The 16,022-nt window shown below is 40.2% G+C and overlaps 1 protein-coding gene across 1 annotated transcript; it reads left to right on the top strand.

Moving 5' to 3' along the window:
* Nucleotides 1-1,003: 1,003 nt before the first annotated feature.
* LOC112141881 (properdin) lies at nt 1,004-16,022 on the top strand (the record flags this gene model as incomplete). Its single annotated transcript, XM_024265077.2, is given in 9 exon segments — nt 1,004-1,167; nt 1,233-1,400; nt 1,728-1,937; nt 2,016-2,183; nt 2,255-2,446; nt 6,579-6,752; nt 6,911-7,105; nt 13,544-13,655; nt 13,871-16,022. Coding segments are annotated over 9 exon segments (1,519 nt in total), but the record flags the coding sequence as incomplete, so codon positions are not given.

Raw genomic sequence — 16,022 nt, 5'->3', positions numbered from 1 at the left:
TTCAGTTCACCACAAGGGGTCAGCAATGAGACATAAAACTAAATGCAACTCAAATTAACAAAATAAAATCTTTTTTAGACAGCTACATCACCCATGGAAAATTTGTTTTTTGCAGTTCCAATGAAATGAAGTCAATTTAGTTGTTATTTATTTATTTGTGATACAAACACCATGTTAGAACCAAAAATTGTCAGCGAGCAGAGATCCATCCAAATCAGTATGAGTCAGCATTTCTATATCAACCACTCTCGCCAACCAGAAGTGAGCTAGTTGGAAGGCCACACCCCTACCATTTGAAAGTGGGCTGGAGAAAATCTGTCAATCAAATGCGTTGAATGTTTGACGCAAGATCACATACTTTTATTGAGATACCTGTAGGTCAGTTTATACTCTGAGTAACTTGTATTACAGACAAAAATATATATAAAAAATGGATTTGCAGAGCAGAAATGGTTATTCTGACAAACGAAAAAATTTACTTGGTAACAGCTGTTTATTCCTCTATAGAAATATAGAATGTGATTTTGACTTCTTGGAGCCACCAGGTACTTCCTGTTTTGAACACAAGGGGGGAGGGGTCCCTCAGTCTATTTCTCATATGCAGTTAATAGCTGTGATCTGATCCTTGAATTTTTGGTTACTGTTGTAAAGATAGTTAATACATGGGACAAACAGACTGGATCATAACCTTTTGGTACAATATTCTAAAATGAACATTTGGTTCTCTCTTGGTAGCAGTGGAGAGGAATGACTTCCTGCAACAGAATGAATACTGCAGCACAACAAGACTCGGTTGATCTGCCTCAGTGGGTGGAATTTAAAGAGGACAGTAATGCTGTGTTATATGGTTTGAAAGAGAGAAGCCAGTTAGGGAATGCAATAATGATGATTGCATACATAGAGTGTTAGGGGGAGAAGTGCCAAAGGAAATATTAATCACCAACTTTGATTAGTTTTGAGATATTAAACAATAAAAATTGTGTGTTTCTGTCAATTTGTGCAGACCAGATGTATGGTCTTCCTGGTCATCGTGGTCATCGTGCAACAGCCTGTGCAATCAAGGAGTGAGGCAGAGCCATCGAAAATGCTTGGGCCGTGACATGTCAAAATGCAAAGACATAAATGACAATCTCCACATAGAACCTTGCAATGGCACCTGCTGTGATGGTAAGCTTGTTGTAGTATGCCAAGGCAACTGCAGGTTTCATATGGTAATGTTCATCTTTGTTTAGTCAAGGAGTGGGACGCGTGGCTCGCCTGGTCACCTTGCTCTGTCACCTGTGGAGGCGTCGGAGTCAGGAAGAGACAAAGGACTTGTGGAAGTCCTCCTGAGTGCTTTGAGTTGTGCAGCGGCCCGTCAGAAGAAACTGAGTCATGCACATCTAACAATGCCTGTCCAGGTAACCTGTTACTTGTCTAGGTCAGAAGAATAACATGAGGTCTGGTTTGTTGAGAAACATTTATAATCTGGACATAGCTGAGGTGGTGGCACGAGAATGAATAATTCCTCTGAAGAGCAGATTTCCATCTCATCTAGTACAGAAAACTGCATTTGCAAACATTTCCCACGACTTCTGAAGAACCCATCAGCTCCTACTATTCTCTAAACTTTTAAAATTGTATCTTTTGGCATTTTTTGAGGCTTCAAAACTGTATTTATATTTTTAAGTAGATTCTATTTACTTTGCAAATATAGTTTTTTAAAGTCTACTTGTCTTCCTTGTAAGTCCATGGTGGATGGTCCAATTGGTCTGCTTGGGGTCAGTGCTCAGGTACATGCATCGATGATCAGCTCTCTGATGCCGTTGTGCCATCAAGAGTTCGTCAGCGTACCTGCTCTAACCCAACCCCCTCCAAAGACACTGTACCAAAGGGTACTGACTGCACTGGAGATTCCAACCAGAGGCAGTCCTGCAGCGAGCTTCCCAACTGTCCAAGTACGATGGAATCAGATTAAATCTTCATAGTTAAATGTATTAGAGAGTTGATTGTCTTTTGTTGGTTGGTGTCTACAGTGAATGGAAACTGGGGAGAATGGTCCCAGCCGGGGCCGTGTTCTGTCACCTGTGGGGAGGGACTGCAACTTTCCATCAGGAAGTGTGACAATCCCGCACCAAAATACGGGGGTGAATACTGTAAGGGGACAAGCAGTCGGAGCACAGTCTGTCAGAGTTCATGTCCCGGTAACCAGCACACACAAATACAGACACACACATCCAAACACACAGGTAATCCAGGTCTATGTCCCTGACAGTTCATGGGTTCTGGTCTGGGTGGTCCAATTGGGGGGACTGTTCGTCATCCTGTCACCTCGACAGCAAACTGGCAACCAGGACACGTCAGCGCTTCTGTTCCAACCCCAGCCCATCTGTAAACCCGCCTGGTCAAAGTTGCCCGGATCAAAACAGTCAAAGTGAAATATGCAATGATCTGCCCTTCTGTCCAGGTAGGCTTCGCTAAATTAGTCTATTGTCTGATACAAAAGCTCTGATGTTTTGAGGTGATCATTCTAAAAAGATGAAGCACAGGTCTTCAATCAAAAGTGGAATCATTACTTCCAGGTGTCCATAAGTGCCTCTTCTGGGAGATGTCTTAGTTATCTACTCTTGATGTGGAGAAGTAGTGGATCTACTCTGGAACCTTTGGAATGCCCTAGCCTACACTGTAAAATAGTAGCTGTACATTTTACAGTAAGTTACTGGCAGCTAGATACCAGTAATTATTGTAAAGCATTTTACAGCTTTCTTACTGTAAAATGAAATACAGTAGAATGTTTGTGTCCTGTATTTCATTTTACAGTAAAAGGTATGTAAGATGAATCACAGTACACAAATAGTTTACTGTATTTCATTTTACTGTTATATTACTGTAAAATGAAATACAGTTTTTACTGGCATCCGGCTGCCAGTAGTTAGTACAGTAATTGCACTGTGCTTCATTATACAATAATAATAAAACTGTATTTTAATTTCCAGTTTATTTACCATAAAGACAATATGGTAAATGAAAATGTGTTTTGCTTCAGCTATGACTTCCTCTCCAGAGTGAAGGGCAATTTCCCCTCTTTGCAACCACTCTTCCAATTGTTTTCAGCCAAGGCCATGTTCAGCCTGAGTGAGTTCTTAGATCAATGCAACACCAGACAGAGACAGACAATTGTTTATTGTACATCACTGAACAATTTTAGGTCAACTTGAACAGGAATTAACAGTTGCACAGAGAGAGTACACAGAATTTAAACACAATGGTTTCCACTGGGGCTTGAACCACGGACCTGTTGCTGAGAGGCAGTAGTGCTAACCACTGCTCCACAATGTCAACACAGGTGCAATGTACCTATAATTTCAATATTGGTGAAATTTTGTTTTACTGGATTTTAAAAGCTAATGTTTAGTTTGGTTTTAGCCTAAATCCTAAAAATAAAACTCGCACAATAAATGTTAAACGTGTTGTTGTATGTATTATTCAACCTATGTATTATTATGATATAACCTATCATTATTCAACATATGTATTATTCAACCAGTCTTCTTTTCTTCTTTTTACTCACTGGACCTTTCAGCATTGGTTATGCTTGCTTTGAATTAAACACGTTCGTTCATTGTATTGTTTACTACAATCATTCAATGATCTTCTGTCAGGGTGTGGTGTAAAGAACAACCAAGGTTAGCAGACCCAAGAGTGCAAAAGAGTGTCTTTATTTTCTTAGGACAAAGGAGCTTGATGATGAGGGGGAACCTCTGGTCCACTGGGGTGTAGGCTTCTTTGTGACAATGGCAGAATAGGGGGGGGGGCAGAGTTCAGAAGTGATGGGTTGAATCCTTCCTCGTGGGTCCTGAGGTTCAAACAGTCCACATCCAAAACAAAAGAGATCCAAACAGAAAGTATCCTCAAAAACGGGCTTTGAAAATGACTCACAACTCAGGAGGGGACCAGGGGCTGAGAGCAGGATTGCAGGATTGCAGGATCACAGGCTGAGAGTAGGCGTTGAGAGCAGGAGCAGGAGCAGGAGCAGGATTGCAGGATCACAGGTTGAGAGCAGGATTGCAGGATTGCAGGCGTTGAGAGCAGGAACAGACGTTGAGGCAATGAGACGATCCAGCAGTGAGTGGGGAGAAGGAGCAGGCTTTTAAAGGCTGCAGCACAGGTGTATCCACTGACCTGCTAATGAGCACAGAGGAGGAAACTGGCAGAGCTGCAGCAGGTCATGACATCTTCAAACATTTAAAAACTTGTGGAGCATGTTTTTAGACTGAATTAGAAAGAGTCACACTTCCATAAGGAATTGAACCAGTGATCTTCTAATTATAAAGCCATTACCACTGCACCACCATGCTATTTATAAATATGTTCAAACTGAATTTTCTTCTTCTGAAATTGAAAAATATATTGAACTAAGTCCCTTAACCATGTACATTTGCCATTCCTGGTTGACTTCACTTTTAAGGGTGTATTTCTGAAAGTATTTTAAGTCACAAATGTCTTAAAGAAAGCTAATGGATAGCATTAACTTTTGAACCCCAAAACGGGTCTCTAGAGCGTCTTAGCTAATAAACAGCACGTGAGCTTGATATCCAGTAAGCTGTATTTCCACAAGTAGATTAGTTGGAATTTTAATAAAACGATCCATTAGGTAATTTAATTGAAACAAAGAAAACAACCAAAACCCTTTCCACTGAGAATTGTGTTGAAACCAAAACATAAAATAAAATAAAAAACTCAAGTATGTGATATCAGTATGTGATATCAGGGGATACATTGTTGTCATTTCCATTTTTTACTGAGTGACGCCACATGTAAACAATGTCAGGAACTCTCTTTCAGTAAACAGTCTTGGTGCTAGTTAGAGATAGTATAGGTTAAACTAAGGAAGAATAATGATGTACTTGTTTGGGGTTTGTCATACTTTCATGGACATTTTTCTTACTGTATTCTGATTCACGGGAACTGGGAAAGTACAGTAGTTCCAAATAAATTCCCATAGTGCATTGTTTTTTACAGTAAATTCCCACAATGCATTGATTTTTACAGAGAATGCCAACATTTCATTGCATTTTACAGTAGATTCCCACAGTTCATTGATGTTTACAGTAAAATACTATAAAGCCTTGGTACAGTATTTTACTGTTAACATTGCAGTAAAATACTGCCCAGTTCACTGAAATCTATTACTGTGTACTGCTAAAGCACACTCTTGTAATGACATATCCAAGATACTTCCTCTGCTCCTCTGGGGTAATAGAAGAAGAAGAAGAAGAATCTTTATTTCTATAGCACTTTTCACAGAACGGATCGCAAAGTGCTTAACATAAGAACATAAAATCAGAAGACACAGGGAAATAAAACCAATAAGCAGTAAGAAAACAACTAAAAACACGGTAAAATACAGTAAAACATGATAAAACAAGGGCTAAGATCAACTAAAAGCTCTCCTGAATAAAAATGTCTTGACCTGGGATTTAAAACACTCAACGGAGTTGGTCTGGCGCAACGGCAGTGGGAGGGAGTTCCAGAGATGAGGAGCAACAGCTTGGAAGGAGACGTCTCCTCTCGTCTTAAAGCGGCTTTTAGGGATGGTTAAAAGATTCTGACTGGAAGACCTCAAGGATCGGGCCGAAGAGTACGGGGTTAAAAGGTCACAGACGTACGTCGGGGCTTGACCGTGCAAGGCTCTAAAAACTAAAAGTAAAATTTTAAAATCAATTCTGAATTTGACAGGTAACCAATGTAAAGCAGACAATATCGGAGTGATGTGTGTCCGTTTACTGGTTCCTGTTAAAAGCCTTGCTGCAGAGTTCTGGACGAGCTGAAGACGGTTCAGGGAGCGTTTGTTAAAACAGGTAAAAAGAGAGTTACAATAATCTAAACGAGAGGAAATAAAAGCGTGAATAATAGTTTCACTCCTAACTTGGATGAGACTTTCCACATTTTCCCTGCTGGAAACCTGGGCTTCAAATCTCAAGCAGGTTCTGTCTATTGTTTCAGAAGCACAAAAGAACCACAACATCTTCTGAAGGCAGACAGGATTCTAATGCTGTGTTCACATCAGGCTCATTGATGCGCATTTAAGCAACCTCTTTCATCAAAAAGTCTGTGAACATGTATGCACGCTTCAACATTTCAAAGTAAACCTCTTCTAACTGTGGGTACGTGAACAGCATATACTGAAGGCTCTTTCAAGAACCTGCATTCACTGGGTTCTTGAATGCACAACACATATCCGGTGTGAACGTAGCATAAGACTACCAACAACTTTTAGACACTGAATAATTTAGTTATAAAAGCTATTATCTAAATTCTTGATGGTAGAACATCCTGGTGCAGTTCACATAAAACAAATCTGACATATTACAGACTAACAAGGACGCTTTGTGTTGAGGTTACTTCAGGACTGTCTACTGAATCGGTATGAGGGGACTGAGCTAAACATGCACACTTTTCTTTTTCTTCACACACTAAACTGTTCACTATTAATTATTTGATGTGTTGCCATATTTGTAATTGCACTGTGATACTTTATATGTGAGAAACAGAAACCCCAAATCCAGCGATTCTAAGGCATCTTGTCTGTCACTTAGTGGACGGCAGTTGGGGCTCTTGGTCATCCTTTTCTTCCTGTCCCGTCACCTGTGGAGTGGGACTTCAGGAGTCGGTCAGAAGATGTGACAGCCCCACTCCTAAATATGGCGGTCGGCAGTGTACCGGAGAGAGACGTGTTACCAAAACTTGCTTAACTCAAGTCCACTGTCCAGGTGCACTTTTAAAATGTTGTTTTTCCTCGTGTCACACACAATGTGAGACAAACACTGTGTCTGCTTAGTGGTTTGCAAAATATTACTTGTAGATTAAAAATACAACATTAACATTAAACATTAAAATTCAACATTAACTCATTTCTGTGTTTTTACAGTGCATGGAGTGTGGTCAGAATGGTCTGATTGGAGCGCGTGTGTATACCCTTTTGGTAACAAGAAAATTAACTGCCAGAAAATAGGTGGCAAACAGACTCGCAATCGTGAATGTATCCGAGATCATGGCGGCTCGTTCTGCAATGGAACCAAACTCTCCGAAACGCAGGTCTGTTATGATGTTGACAAATGTCGCGGTAAGTAACTCTGATCTGAACGCCTTCATTTTTTTTTTTTAAACACAAAATTAAAATAAACATGAGACTTTAACAATTTAGAGAGGTAACAGCTTTGCACAAAAGGGTTGGGATTTTTTTTTTTTATTGAAGTTGAAGTCCCATCAGTTTTCTTACACTTGATTGTGTGATTCTTTTTTTCTGTATCTGACCAATCCCTTGTGGGTCTGGTGAAACCATTTGGTGGTGTAACCCCCTCAATCAACCCCTTAATGCTGAATGACAAGCAGGGAGGCATTGGGTTCCATTCTGAAGTTTATAATATGACTTGATGGGATTGTTAACGACTTTGTATGATTTCATTTGATTGATTTCATTTCCCAAATTGATCTCACAAACTACCAGTTTCAGAGCTCTTTTTCGGCCACCAGACCAATGAGCTGTGAGAAAACATCAAACTGTTGGTTAGATGTTGTATTAAATCTTTTACAAAATGTACATTTAAGTTTAAAAGATGTCAAAAGTCAATTTCAATTTAGCTTAGTAAAGTCCACAACTTTAAATAACTGACAGACAATTTCAGTTTTTTGGAAAGAAGATGTTTATTTTAAAAACAACTGTAGAAAGATTAGTATTAAGTAATAAGTTAGGTATTTTTTAAAATGAAAAATACAGGTAAATAGTTTGAGTTTTGGTGATTTGTTAGGGTTTTGTTCACAACAACGCTAGTTCAAGATGCAAAAACATTGACTTGAATATTTGTGGAAAAAAAGCACAATATTTACCCAGTGTCTCAAATTTGATCCACACATTTTTGACATGGTGTGGTTGTATTGTAAAGAATTAATTAACGCCTAATTTTACATTTGTTTTCAATACTGCAAGTGGTCATTTAAAAAAAGAATAACCATAGATGAGGTTTAACTCACCATAATGTTTGGAAAATTGGCAAAACTTTGTCTGCTTAAAGTGAATGTAAAGATTAATGGAAGCAGCCATTTAGAAATGAACAGGAAAAAGTCCTCCTGGCCCTGGTGGAATGATGATGAACTGATGAGCAGAAAACATGGATCAAGGTGCATACACTGGGTTTATAGGGCAGGTTTTGACCATCTAATGAGATTGGGGTTTCAGATATGTGTATAAACTATGTTATGGAGGGTTATGTAGGATTAAATGAGTACATCTTACCACAAAAAAGGTTCTAATCAATAATTTATGCATTGAAATCAGACTTGGATGAATAGCAAACTTGTGTTTTTGTTTGCTCATTGGGTTTACCCTTCCATCACTTTATAAACAAATCAGCAGGGTTTAAACAACCCACTACTCTGCAGTTTTCACAAGGCTTCTGAAAATTGGTTATTAGTGCCATGCTTCAAGTCAATAACACAAATGCTAAAACTAGTCAGCACAATATCGTAAAGAATCTAGAAAATGACAAATTAAGAAGTTAGCTAGAAATGTCACATAGGGTTTTTGGGCAATAAAAATTAATTAATAAAAGGCACCAACATCAATCCCCTTACCGACTCCAAAGGCTGTAGATGATTTTAAATCTGCAGGGGCACCATTGATATATATTACTGGATTGGCCCTTGCCTATTCTCTGCAATAGGCGTAGACGTGCGTGCGCAGGCGCCATTGCTATACATCGAGTCATGGCAGCAGAATGCTGCTATTTCAATGGAGGACAAGCAGACAACAACCACAAGAATCGGGCTAGCTCCCTCATTTCTTAACCAATTTTTACAAAACATGGCTCAAATTCAAGCTTAGAAAATCATTGATTTTGTGGTATATTTAAATGGTTATCTATTAAGAATGTAGCCACGAGGGGGCCCAAGCCAGGGTCTCATTGTGCCGGTCCCAAGCCCGGATAAATACAGAGGGTTGTGTCAGGAAGGGCATCCGACGTAAAATCTTGCCAAATCAAATATGCGAATCAGACCTACGAAATCCATACCGGATCGGTCGAGGCCCGGGTTAACAACGACCGCCATCGGTGCTGTTCACCGACAGGGTGCCGGTGGAAATTGGACTACTGTTGGTGGAAGAAGGAGAGGAGGAAGGCGGGTTCGTAGGGAGAGAGAGAAGAGGAAAGTCACTAGTGTTGGACTGAGAGTTGGGACTTTGAATGTTGGAACTATGACAGGAAAGGGTAGAGAGTTAGTGGACATGATGCAGAGGAGAAAGGTAGACATACTGTGTGTCCAGGAGACCAGGTGGAAAGGTAGCAAGGCTAGAAGTTTAGGAGCAGGGTTCAAGTTGTTCTATCATGGTGGAGATGGGAAGAGAAATGGAGTAGGAGTTATCCTAAAGGAGGAGTTTGTTAGGAGTGTTGTGGAGGTAAAAAGAGTGTCAGATAGAGTGATGAGTCTGAAGATAGAAATGGAGGGTGTCATGTTCAATGTTGTTAGTGGGTATGCCCCACAGGTAGGATGTGAGCTGGAAGAGAAGGAGAAGTTCTGGTTGGACCTTGATGAAGTGATGATGAGCATCCCTGGAAATGAGAGAGTTGTCATTGGTGCAGATTTCAATGGTCATGTTGGTGCAGGAAACCGAGGTGATGAGGAGGTGATGGGCAGGTTTGGTATCCAGGAGAGGAATGTAGAAGGACAGATGGTGGTTGATTTTGCAAAAAAGATGGAAATGGCGATAGTGAATACATTCTTTGAGAAGAGACAGGAACATAGAGTGACCTATAAGAGTGGAGGTAGAAGCACACAGATAGACTACATCTTGTGTAGACGGTGTAATCTGAAGGAGATCAGTGACTGTAAAGTAGTGGTTGGTGAGAGTGTTTCCAGACAGCACAGGATGGTGGTGTGTAGAATGACTCTGGTGGTGAAGAAGATGAAGAAAGAGAGGGCAAAGGCAGAGAAGAGGACAAACTGGTGGAAGCTGAAAAAAGAAGATTGTTGCATGACTTTTAAGAAACAGTTGAAACAGGCTCTGGGTGGTCAGGAGGTACTCCCAGATGACTGGATAACTACAGCTAATGTGATCAGGGAGACAGGTAGGAGTGTACTTGGTGTGTCATCAGGAAAGAGAGTTGATAAGGAGACTTGGTGGTGGAATGAGGAGGTGCAGGAGTGTATACGGAGTAAGAGACTAGCTAAGAAGAAGTGGGACACTGAGAGGACTGAGGAGAGTAGACAGGAGTACAGGGAGATGCAGCGTAAGGTGAAAGTAGAGGTGTCAAAGGCCAAACAAAGAGCTTATGATGACTTGTACGCTAGGTTGGGTAGTAAGGAGGGAGAGACTGACCTGTACAGACTAGCAAGGCAGAGAGATCGAGATGGGAAGGACATGCAGCAGGTTAGGGTGATCAAGGATAGGAATGGTAATGTGGTGACAGGTGTCAGTGGTGTAATGGAAAGATGGAAAGAATACTTTGAAGAGTTGATGAATGAAGAGAATGAGAGAGAACAAAGAGTAGAAGAGGTGACGGTTGTGGAGCAGGAAGTAAGAAAGATTAGTAAAGGTGAAGTGAGAGGGGCTTTGAAGAGGATGAAGAGTGGAAAGGCTCTTGGTCCTGATGATATACCTGTGGAGGTATGGAAGTGTCTAGGAGAGATGGCAGTGGAGTTTTTGACCGGGTTGTTCAACAGGATCTTAGGTGGTGAGAAGATGCCTGAGGAATGGAGGAGAAGTGTGATGGTGCCCATTTTTAAGAATAAGGGAGATGTGCAGAGTTGTGGTAACTACAGAGGAATAAAGCTGATGAGCCATACAATGAAGGTGTGGGAAAGAGTAGTGGAAGCCAGACTAAGAGCAGAAGTGAACATTTGTGAGCAGCAGTATGGTTTCATGCCAAGAAAGAGCACTACAGATGCAACATTTGCTTTGAGGATGTTGATAGAGAAGTACAGAGAAGGTCAGAGAGAGCTCCACTGTGTCTTTGTAGATCTGGAGAAAGCTTATGACAGAGTGCCCAGAGAGGAACTATGGTATTGTATGAGGAAGTCTGGAGTGACAGAGAAGTATGTCCGAGCAGTGCAGGACATGTATGAGGGCTGTAAGACAGTGGTGAGGTGTGCTGTAGGGGTGACAGAGGAGTTCAAGGTGGAGGTGGGATTACATCAGGGATCAGCTCTGAGCCCCTTCCTGTTTGCAATGGTGATGGACAGACTGACGGATGAGGTTAGACAGGAATCACCATGGACTATGATGTTTGCAGATGATATTGTGATTTGTAGTGAGAGCAGGGAACAGGTGGAGGTGGAGTTAGAGAGGTGGAGGTTTGCCCTGGAAAGGAGAGGAATGAAGGTTAGCCGCAGTAAGACAGAGTACATGTGTGTGAATGAGAGGAACCAGAGTGGAAGAGTGAGGTTACAGGGAGAAGAGATAAAGAAGGTGGAGGAGTTTAAGTATTTAGGGTCAACAGTACAGAGTAATGGAGAGTGTGGAAAAGAAGTGAAGAGGAGAGTGCAAGCAGGTTGGAATGGGTGGAGAAAAGTGTCAGGTGTGATGTGTGACAGAAGAGTTTCAGCACAAATGAAAGGAAAGGTGTACAAGACTGTGGTGAGACCAGCCATGTTGTTTGGACTAGAAACAGTGGGACTGAAGAAAAGACAGGAAGCAGAGCTGGAGGTAGCAGAGACGAAGATGCTGAGGTTCTCTTTGGGAGTGACCAGGATGGATAGGATCAGGAATGAATACATCAGAGGGACAGCACATGTTAGAGGTTTTGGAGATAAAGTCAGAGAGGCCAGACTGAGATGGTTTGGACATGTTCAGAGGAGAGACAGTGAATATATTGGTAGAAGGATGCTGAGTCTAGAGCTGCCAGGAAAGAGGTCTAGAGGAAGACCAAAGAGGAGGTTTATGGATGCAGTGAATGAAGACATGAAGGTGGCTGGTGTTAGAGTGGAGGATGCTGAAGACAGACTTAGATGGAGGAAACTGATTCGCTGTGGCGACCCCTGAAGGGAAAAGCCAAAAGGAAAAGAAGATGAAAATCTATTAAGATTAACCTGTAAATAGTGCAAGAATTGCACCTTCTACTGCTACAGATAATGCATTGCTGTCAAATGAACAGCTTCTAAATATCAGTGAGTTTTTATTTTGCCTCTGTGCAAAAATCCATAAAACAGAGCTTATAAATGATTGTCACCCAAGACCAGAAATGAGGGAGATTGATGAAGTTTAACAGCATGAATGACTGATAGTTTAGTAAAGTTCTTTCCCTATTAAAACATCTCAAAGTGTTAAATAATAAAAATAATAAAAAAAAAACATTTTCAAATGAAACTGAAACTTTTATTATTTTTGGATTACATACATGGTAAATAAATCTCAATTGCTTCAGAATTTACCTTCAAATAGAAAATATTATTGTACTTTGAGAAAAAGGCTCCAGCTAGCATCTTTAACTGATACAAAAACATTTTTAAACTTGGATGATAACATCAAATACATCTGCCAAACTGTAAAGATTCCAAACACAGTGATAATAGCAGTAAATGTTGTGGCATGTTAAAGTTTACATCCACAACTCCTTCACTAACATCTGCTCTCTGCTGTGTTTATGTCACTGAGCAGAAAGCTAGCGTTAGCATTAGCGCTGCAGATTTTAGCTGGGCTTTTATTCGGTCCGTACGACCAAGAAAGAAGCTCAACAGTGACGTCGCGGATTAAGAAAACTATGTGCAAACTCACATACACTTCTTACAAAGAAGAAGAAAAAAAAAGAAAAAAGTGCGACCAACAATAAGATTTAGTCTCTTAAAGTAGCTAGCTACGAGCTAGCAAAACAATGCAGCAACGTGCATCTTGACCGAACATTTTACGTGTTTCCAACATGAACTACCATCAGTTTTTGTGCAGGTTGAATGTGAATATGTACGATTAACATCCACTATGTTTAAAAAACACGAAACATTAATAAAAACATACATCAAGACCCAAACTAGCATGTCTCTCATGAGTTGCTAGCACCCACTTTAGCACACAGTTCACAGTTCCCAGCCTGATTTCTCTCTATTAAAATGTGATTCCTGTCCTGTGATGATTCCTCTCCATCGGATTATTTTGTTGTCAAGGTTTTTGAAGTCGATTGTAAAACACTGCGTCTCCTTTTGTTACTTTTTCGAACCTCCGTCATTCCTTACTCGAGAAGACTCGATCCATAATGATGGCGCACGTCCGTAATGCCGTATGTCACGTGATTTCCAATCCAGTAATACATTCAATGAGCTGCACACACTGGCTCAGGAGTTCACACAAAGATATCAACATCTTTTATTTATAGCTAAAAGTGATCTTTTAAAATCTGTTTATAATTTGTTTTATTGCTTTCCTGTTAATTTTTTTAAATGTATTAATTCAGTCAACAAATAAAGGTCTAGTTTAAACTTCAGTCTAAATTAGTTAATCAAGTCTCACTTTTGAAGAAGATGAAAGCTGTTCTAGCTACTCTATATTCTTATAACAGCATTTCCTTCTTTACTGCAGTGACAGGAACCTGGGAGGGCTGGGAGCCTTGGCGTTACTGTCACCCTCAGTGTGGGGAAAACTCCTTCCGGTTACGATTCAGGAAATGCAAACCCGATTACAGCGGCTACAGGTCTGTTCTCAGCCCAAACCAGCAGCAAAAATCCTGAATAACTGCTCTCCTTTTTATCATACAGAAAACAAAACATTTGCTCAAAACATATAATTTCACTAAGGAGAGTTTTGATACACGCCTGTTTTATTAGTTATTAAAGCAAAGAAAGAAGAACATTAGTTTGGTAATTCATAACTGTTACTCTGCATTACATGAAGTTCTTACTTTTCCAGTGCTACCATTGGTCGTCAGGGAGATGAGGCCCATTTCTCTGGAACACCAAAACCCACCTGTGGTTCAACGCCTGACGGAGGGCCCCCATATCTGCGCGAGAAGTGCCACAAACTTCCTCCCTGCTCCAAGACTTAATAGTGCCTTGATCATTGTGTTTTTTAAACAGCCTTTTGACCCAGAAAAAGATTTTTTTTTCATTTGTGTTGTTTCTTAAAGGGGCCCTACCATGAAAATTCTATTTTTTGAGGTTTTAAATGCATTTTACTGTTCATTCCTCTCTATAAAGAACCCCAAAGCGTCATTTTGATCCGTTCATGTTTTTAAGAGTAATCCTCTAAAATCATTGAAAACACACCCACCTTCTCCACGGAGCTGTGGCAGGAGATAACCTTCCTGTACCAGGGACCGCTCTCAGACCCATTTTTTTAATGTAGTTTCGCTTCGTTTCCTATCAGACTGAACTTCAGTTCGCTCTTTGATTCCTCAGTCTGAATACAAAATGAACCGAGAGCCGAACAACTGAACCAAAACAGCCACCGTACCCGACAGTTGTGATGTAAACACAGTAGAAATCAGGTGATCGGTGAGCCGTGGACAAATGTAGAGCATTAGATTATCATGTTAGTCAAAAGGAAATAATTGGTCCAACTGTTTAATTGATAGAACGTATAACTCTCTTTTCTCTGTCTGCTACGCGGCGTGCGCGGGCTGCTGCCATGACATCATCTTAAAGCTCTATTGTAGTTCCAACAGAATTCTCTTAGAAACAATGTCATAAAACCACAATGAAGAGACACAGAAACTCATTCAAATGTGGTCGGATGAATTCATCCTCAAGAAAACAACTTTAAACCTGATCCACATTGATTCTACCAACAATCTACACGTCACAAACTCTTTTCAGCGTGTGTAGCTTAGCCGTAGCGTCTCCAGTAACCGTCATGCAGGATTCCTCCACGGTACCAAAGCTGCAGTAAAAGTGTTGAACCTGAACTTCATACAGACGATCAAAATCCATCAGAAAATACAAAGTTTGAATTAGTGAAAAATCATGGAAAGCATTTGCAGACCGCAGCGAATCCATCTTTCTCTTCTGTTTTGACCCGCCCCCATAGCTGCTGGCCAATGACTGAAGAGATCTTTTGTTTACATCGTTCACTCTGAAACAGAAACAGGCACCCTCATTGACAGTCTATGGGCAGGCTCAAGGAAATGGGCGGGACCGACAATAAGCAAATGGTGGATCCCCAGAGATCGAGTCATTTTACTTCTGGGTATTAAAACGGTTCACAAAAATAACTCATTTTTCATAAATAATTTGGTTTTTTTTGTGTTCTGAAGGTAATTTATGATCATATATATGGATATAGTTTACTCTGAAAGGCTGAAGAAAATCATGGTAGGGCCCCTTTAACCTTTTTTTCAGGCCAGAATATTTTTTTTCCCCACATTTAATAACAAGAATGGGTCTGATGTATAGTGGTGGAAGGTGACAAATGCAGTTAGTGATGTTTTGTCCAAGCTTCAATGGATGAATAAAGTTCTTGATGTGTGAGCTTAAGTGTCTGAATGACCACACGTACACAGTCAGTTACAACACCTCGACTACTTTTTTATTTTTATTTATTACGGATCCCCATTAGTTTCAACCGATCAGTTGCAACTACTCCTCTTGGAGTCCAGACATTTCACAAACCTTTTACATTCATAGATTTACATGCAAGTATTAACATATAAATATTCAAAATAAGCAATAACAAACTGTTTACAAAAATGTATTTGATTCTTACCTCCACACTACATACACACTACATACATAACCCAATAATGGCATTGCTCAACAATATCAATAAATATTTATTTCATTTTAAATAAGTACGTTTTTAGTGATTATTTGAAAATAACTTTGCTTTTTGACTGTGAAATAGCTTCTGGTAATGAGTTCCAGTATGACAGGCCTCTGTACGGAACAGTCCTTTTGATGTTGTTGGTTTTTGTTTTTGGTAAAGTGAAATGACCATCCTCTGCGTGTCTTGTAGAATAGTTGTGTGTATTGCGACTAAATGTAAGTTTCCTATAAATGGTAAATGGTGTTTTTGTTATAATAATAATTCTGATAAAAAGCAATAGTGAATAAATGACTCTATCATT

The sequence above is a fragment of the Oryzias melastigma genome, linkage group LG3 (genome assembly GCF_002922805.2).
Source record: "Oryzias melastigma strain HK-1 linkage group LG3, ASM292280v2, whole genome shotgun sequence".
Taxonomy (NCBI): domain Eukaryota; kingdom Metazoa; phylum Chordata; class Actinopteri; order Beloniformes; family Adrianichthyidae; genus Oryzias; species Oryzias melastigma.
This window is presented reverse-complemented; position numbering and strand designations above follow the sequence as displayed.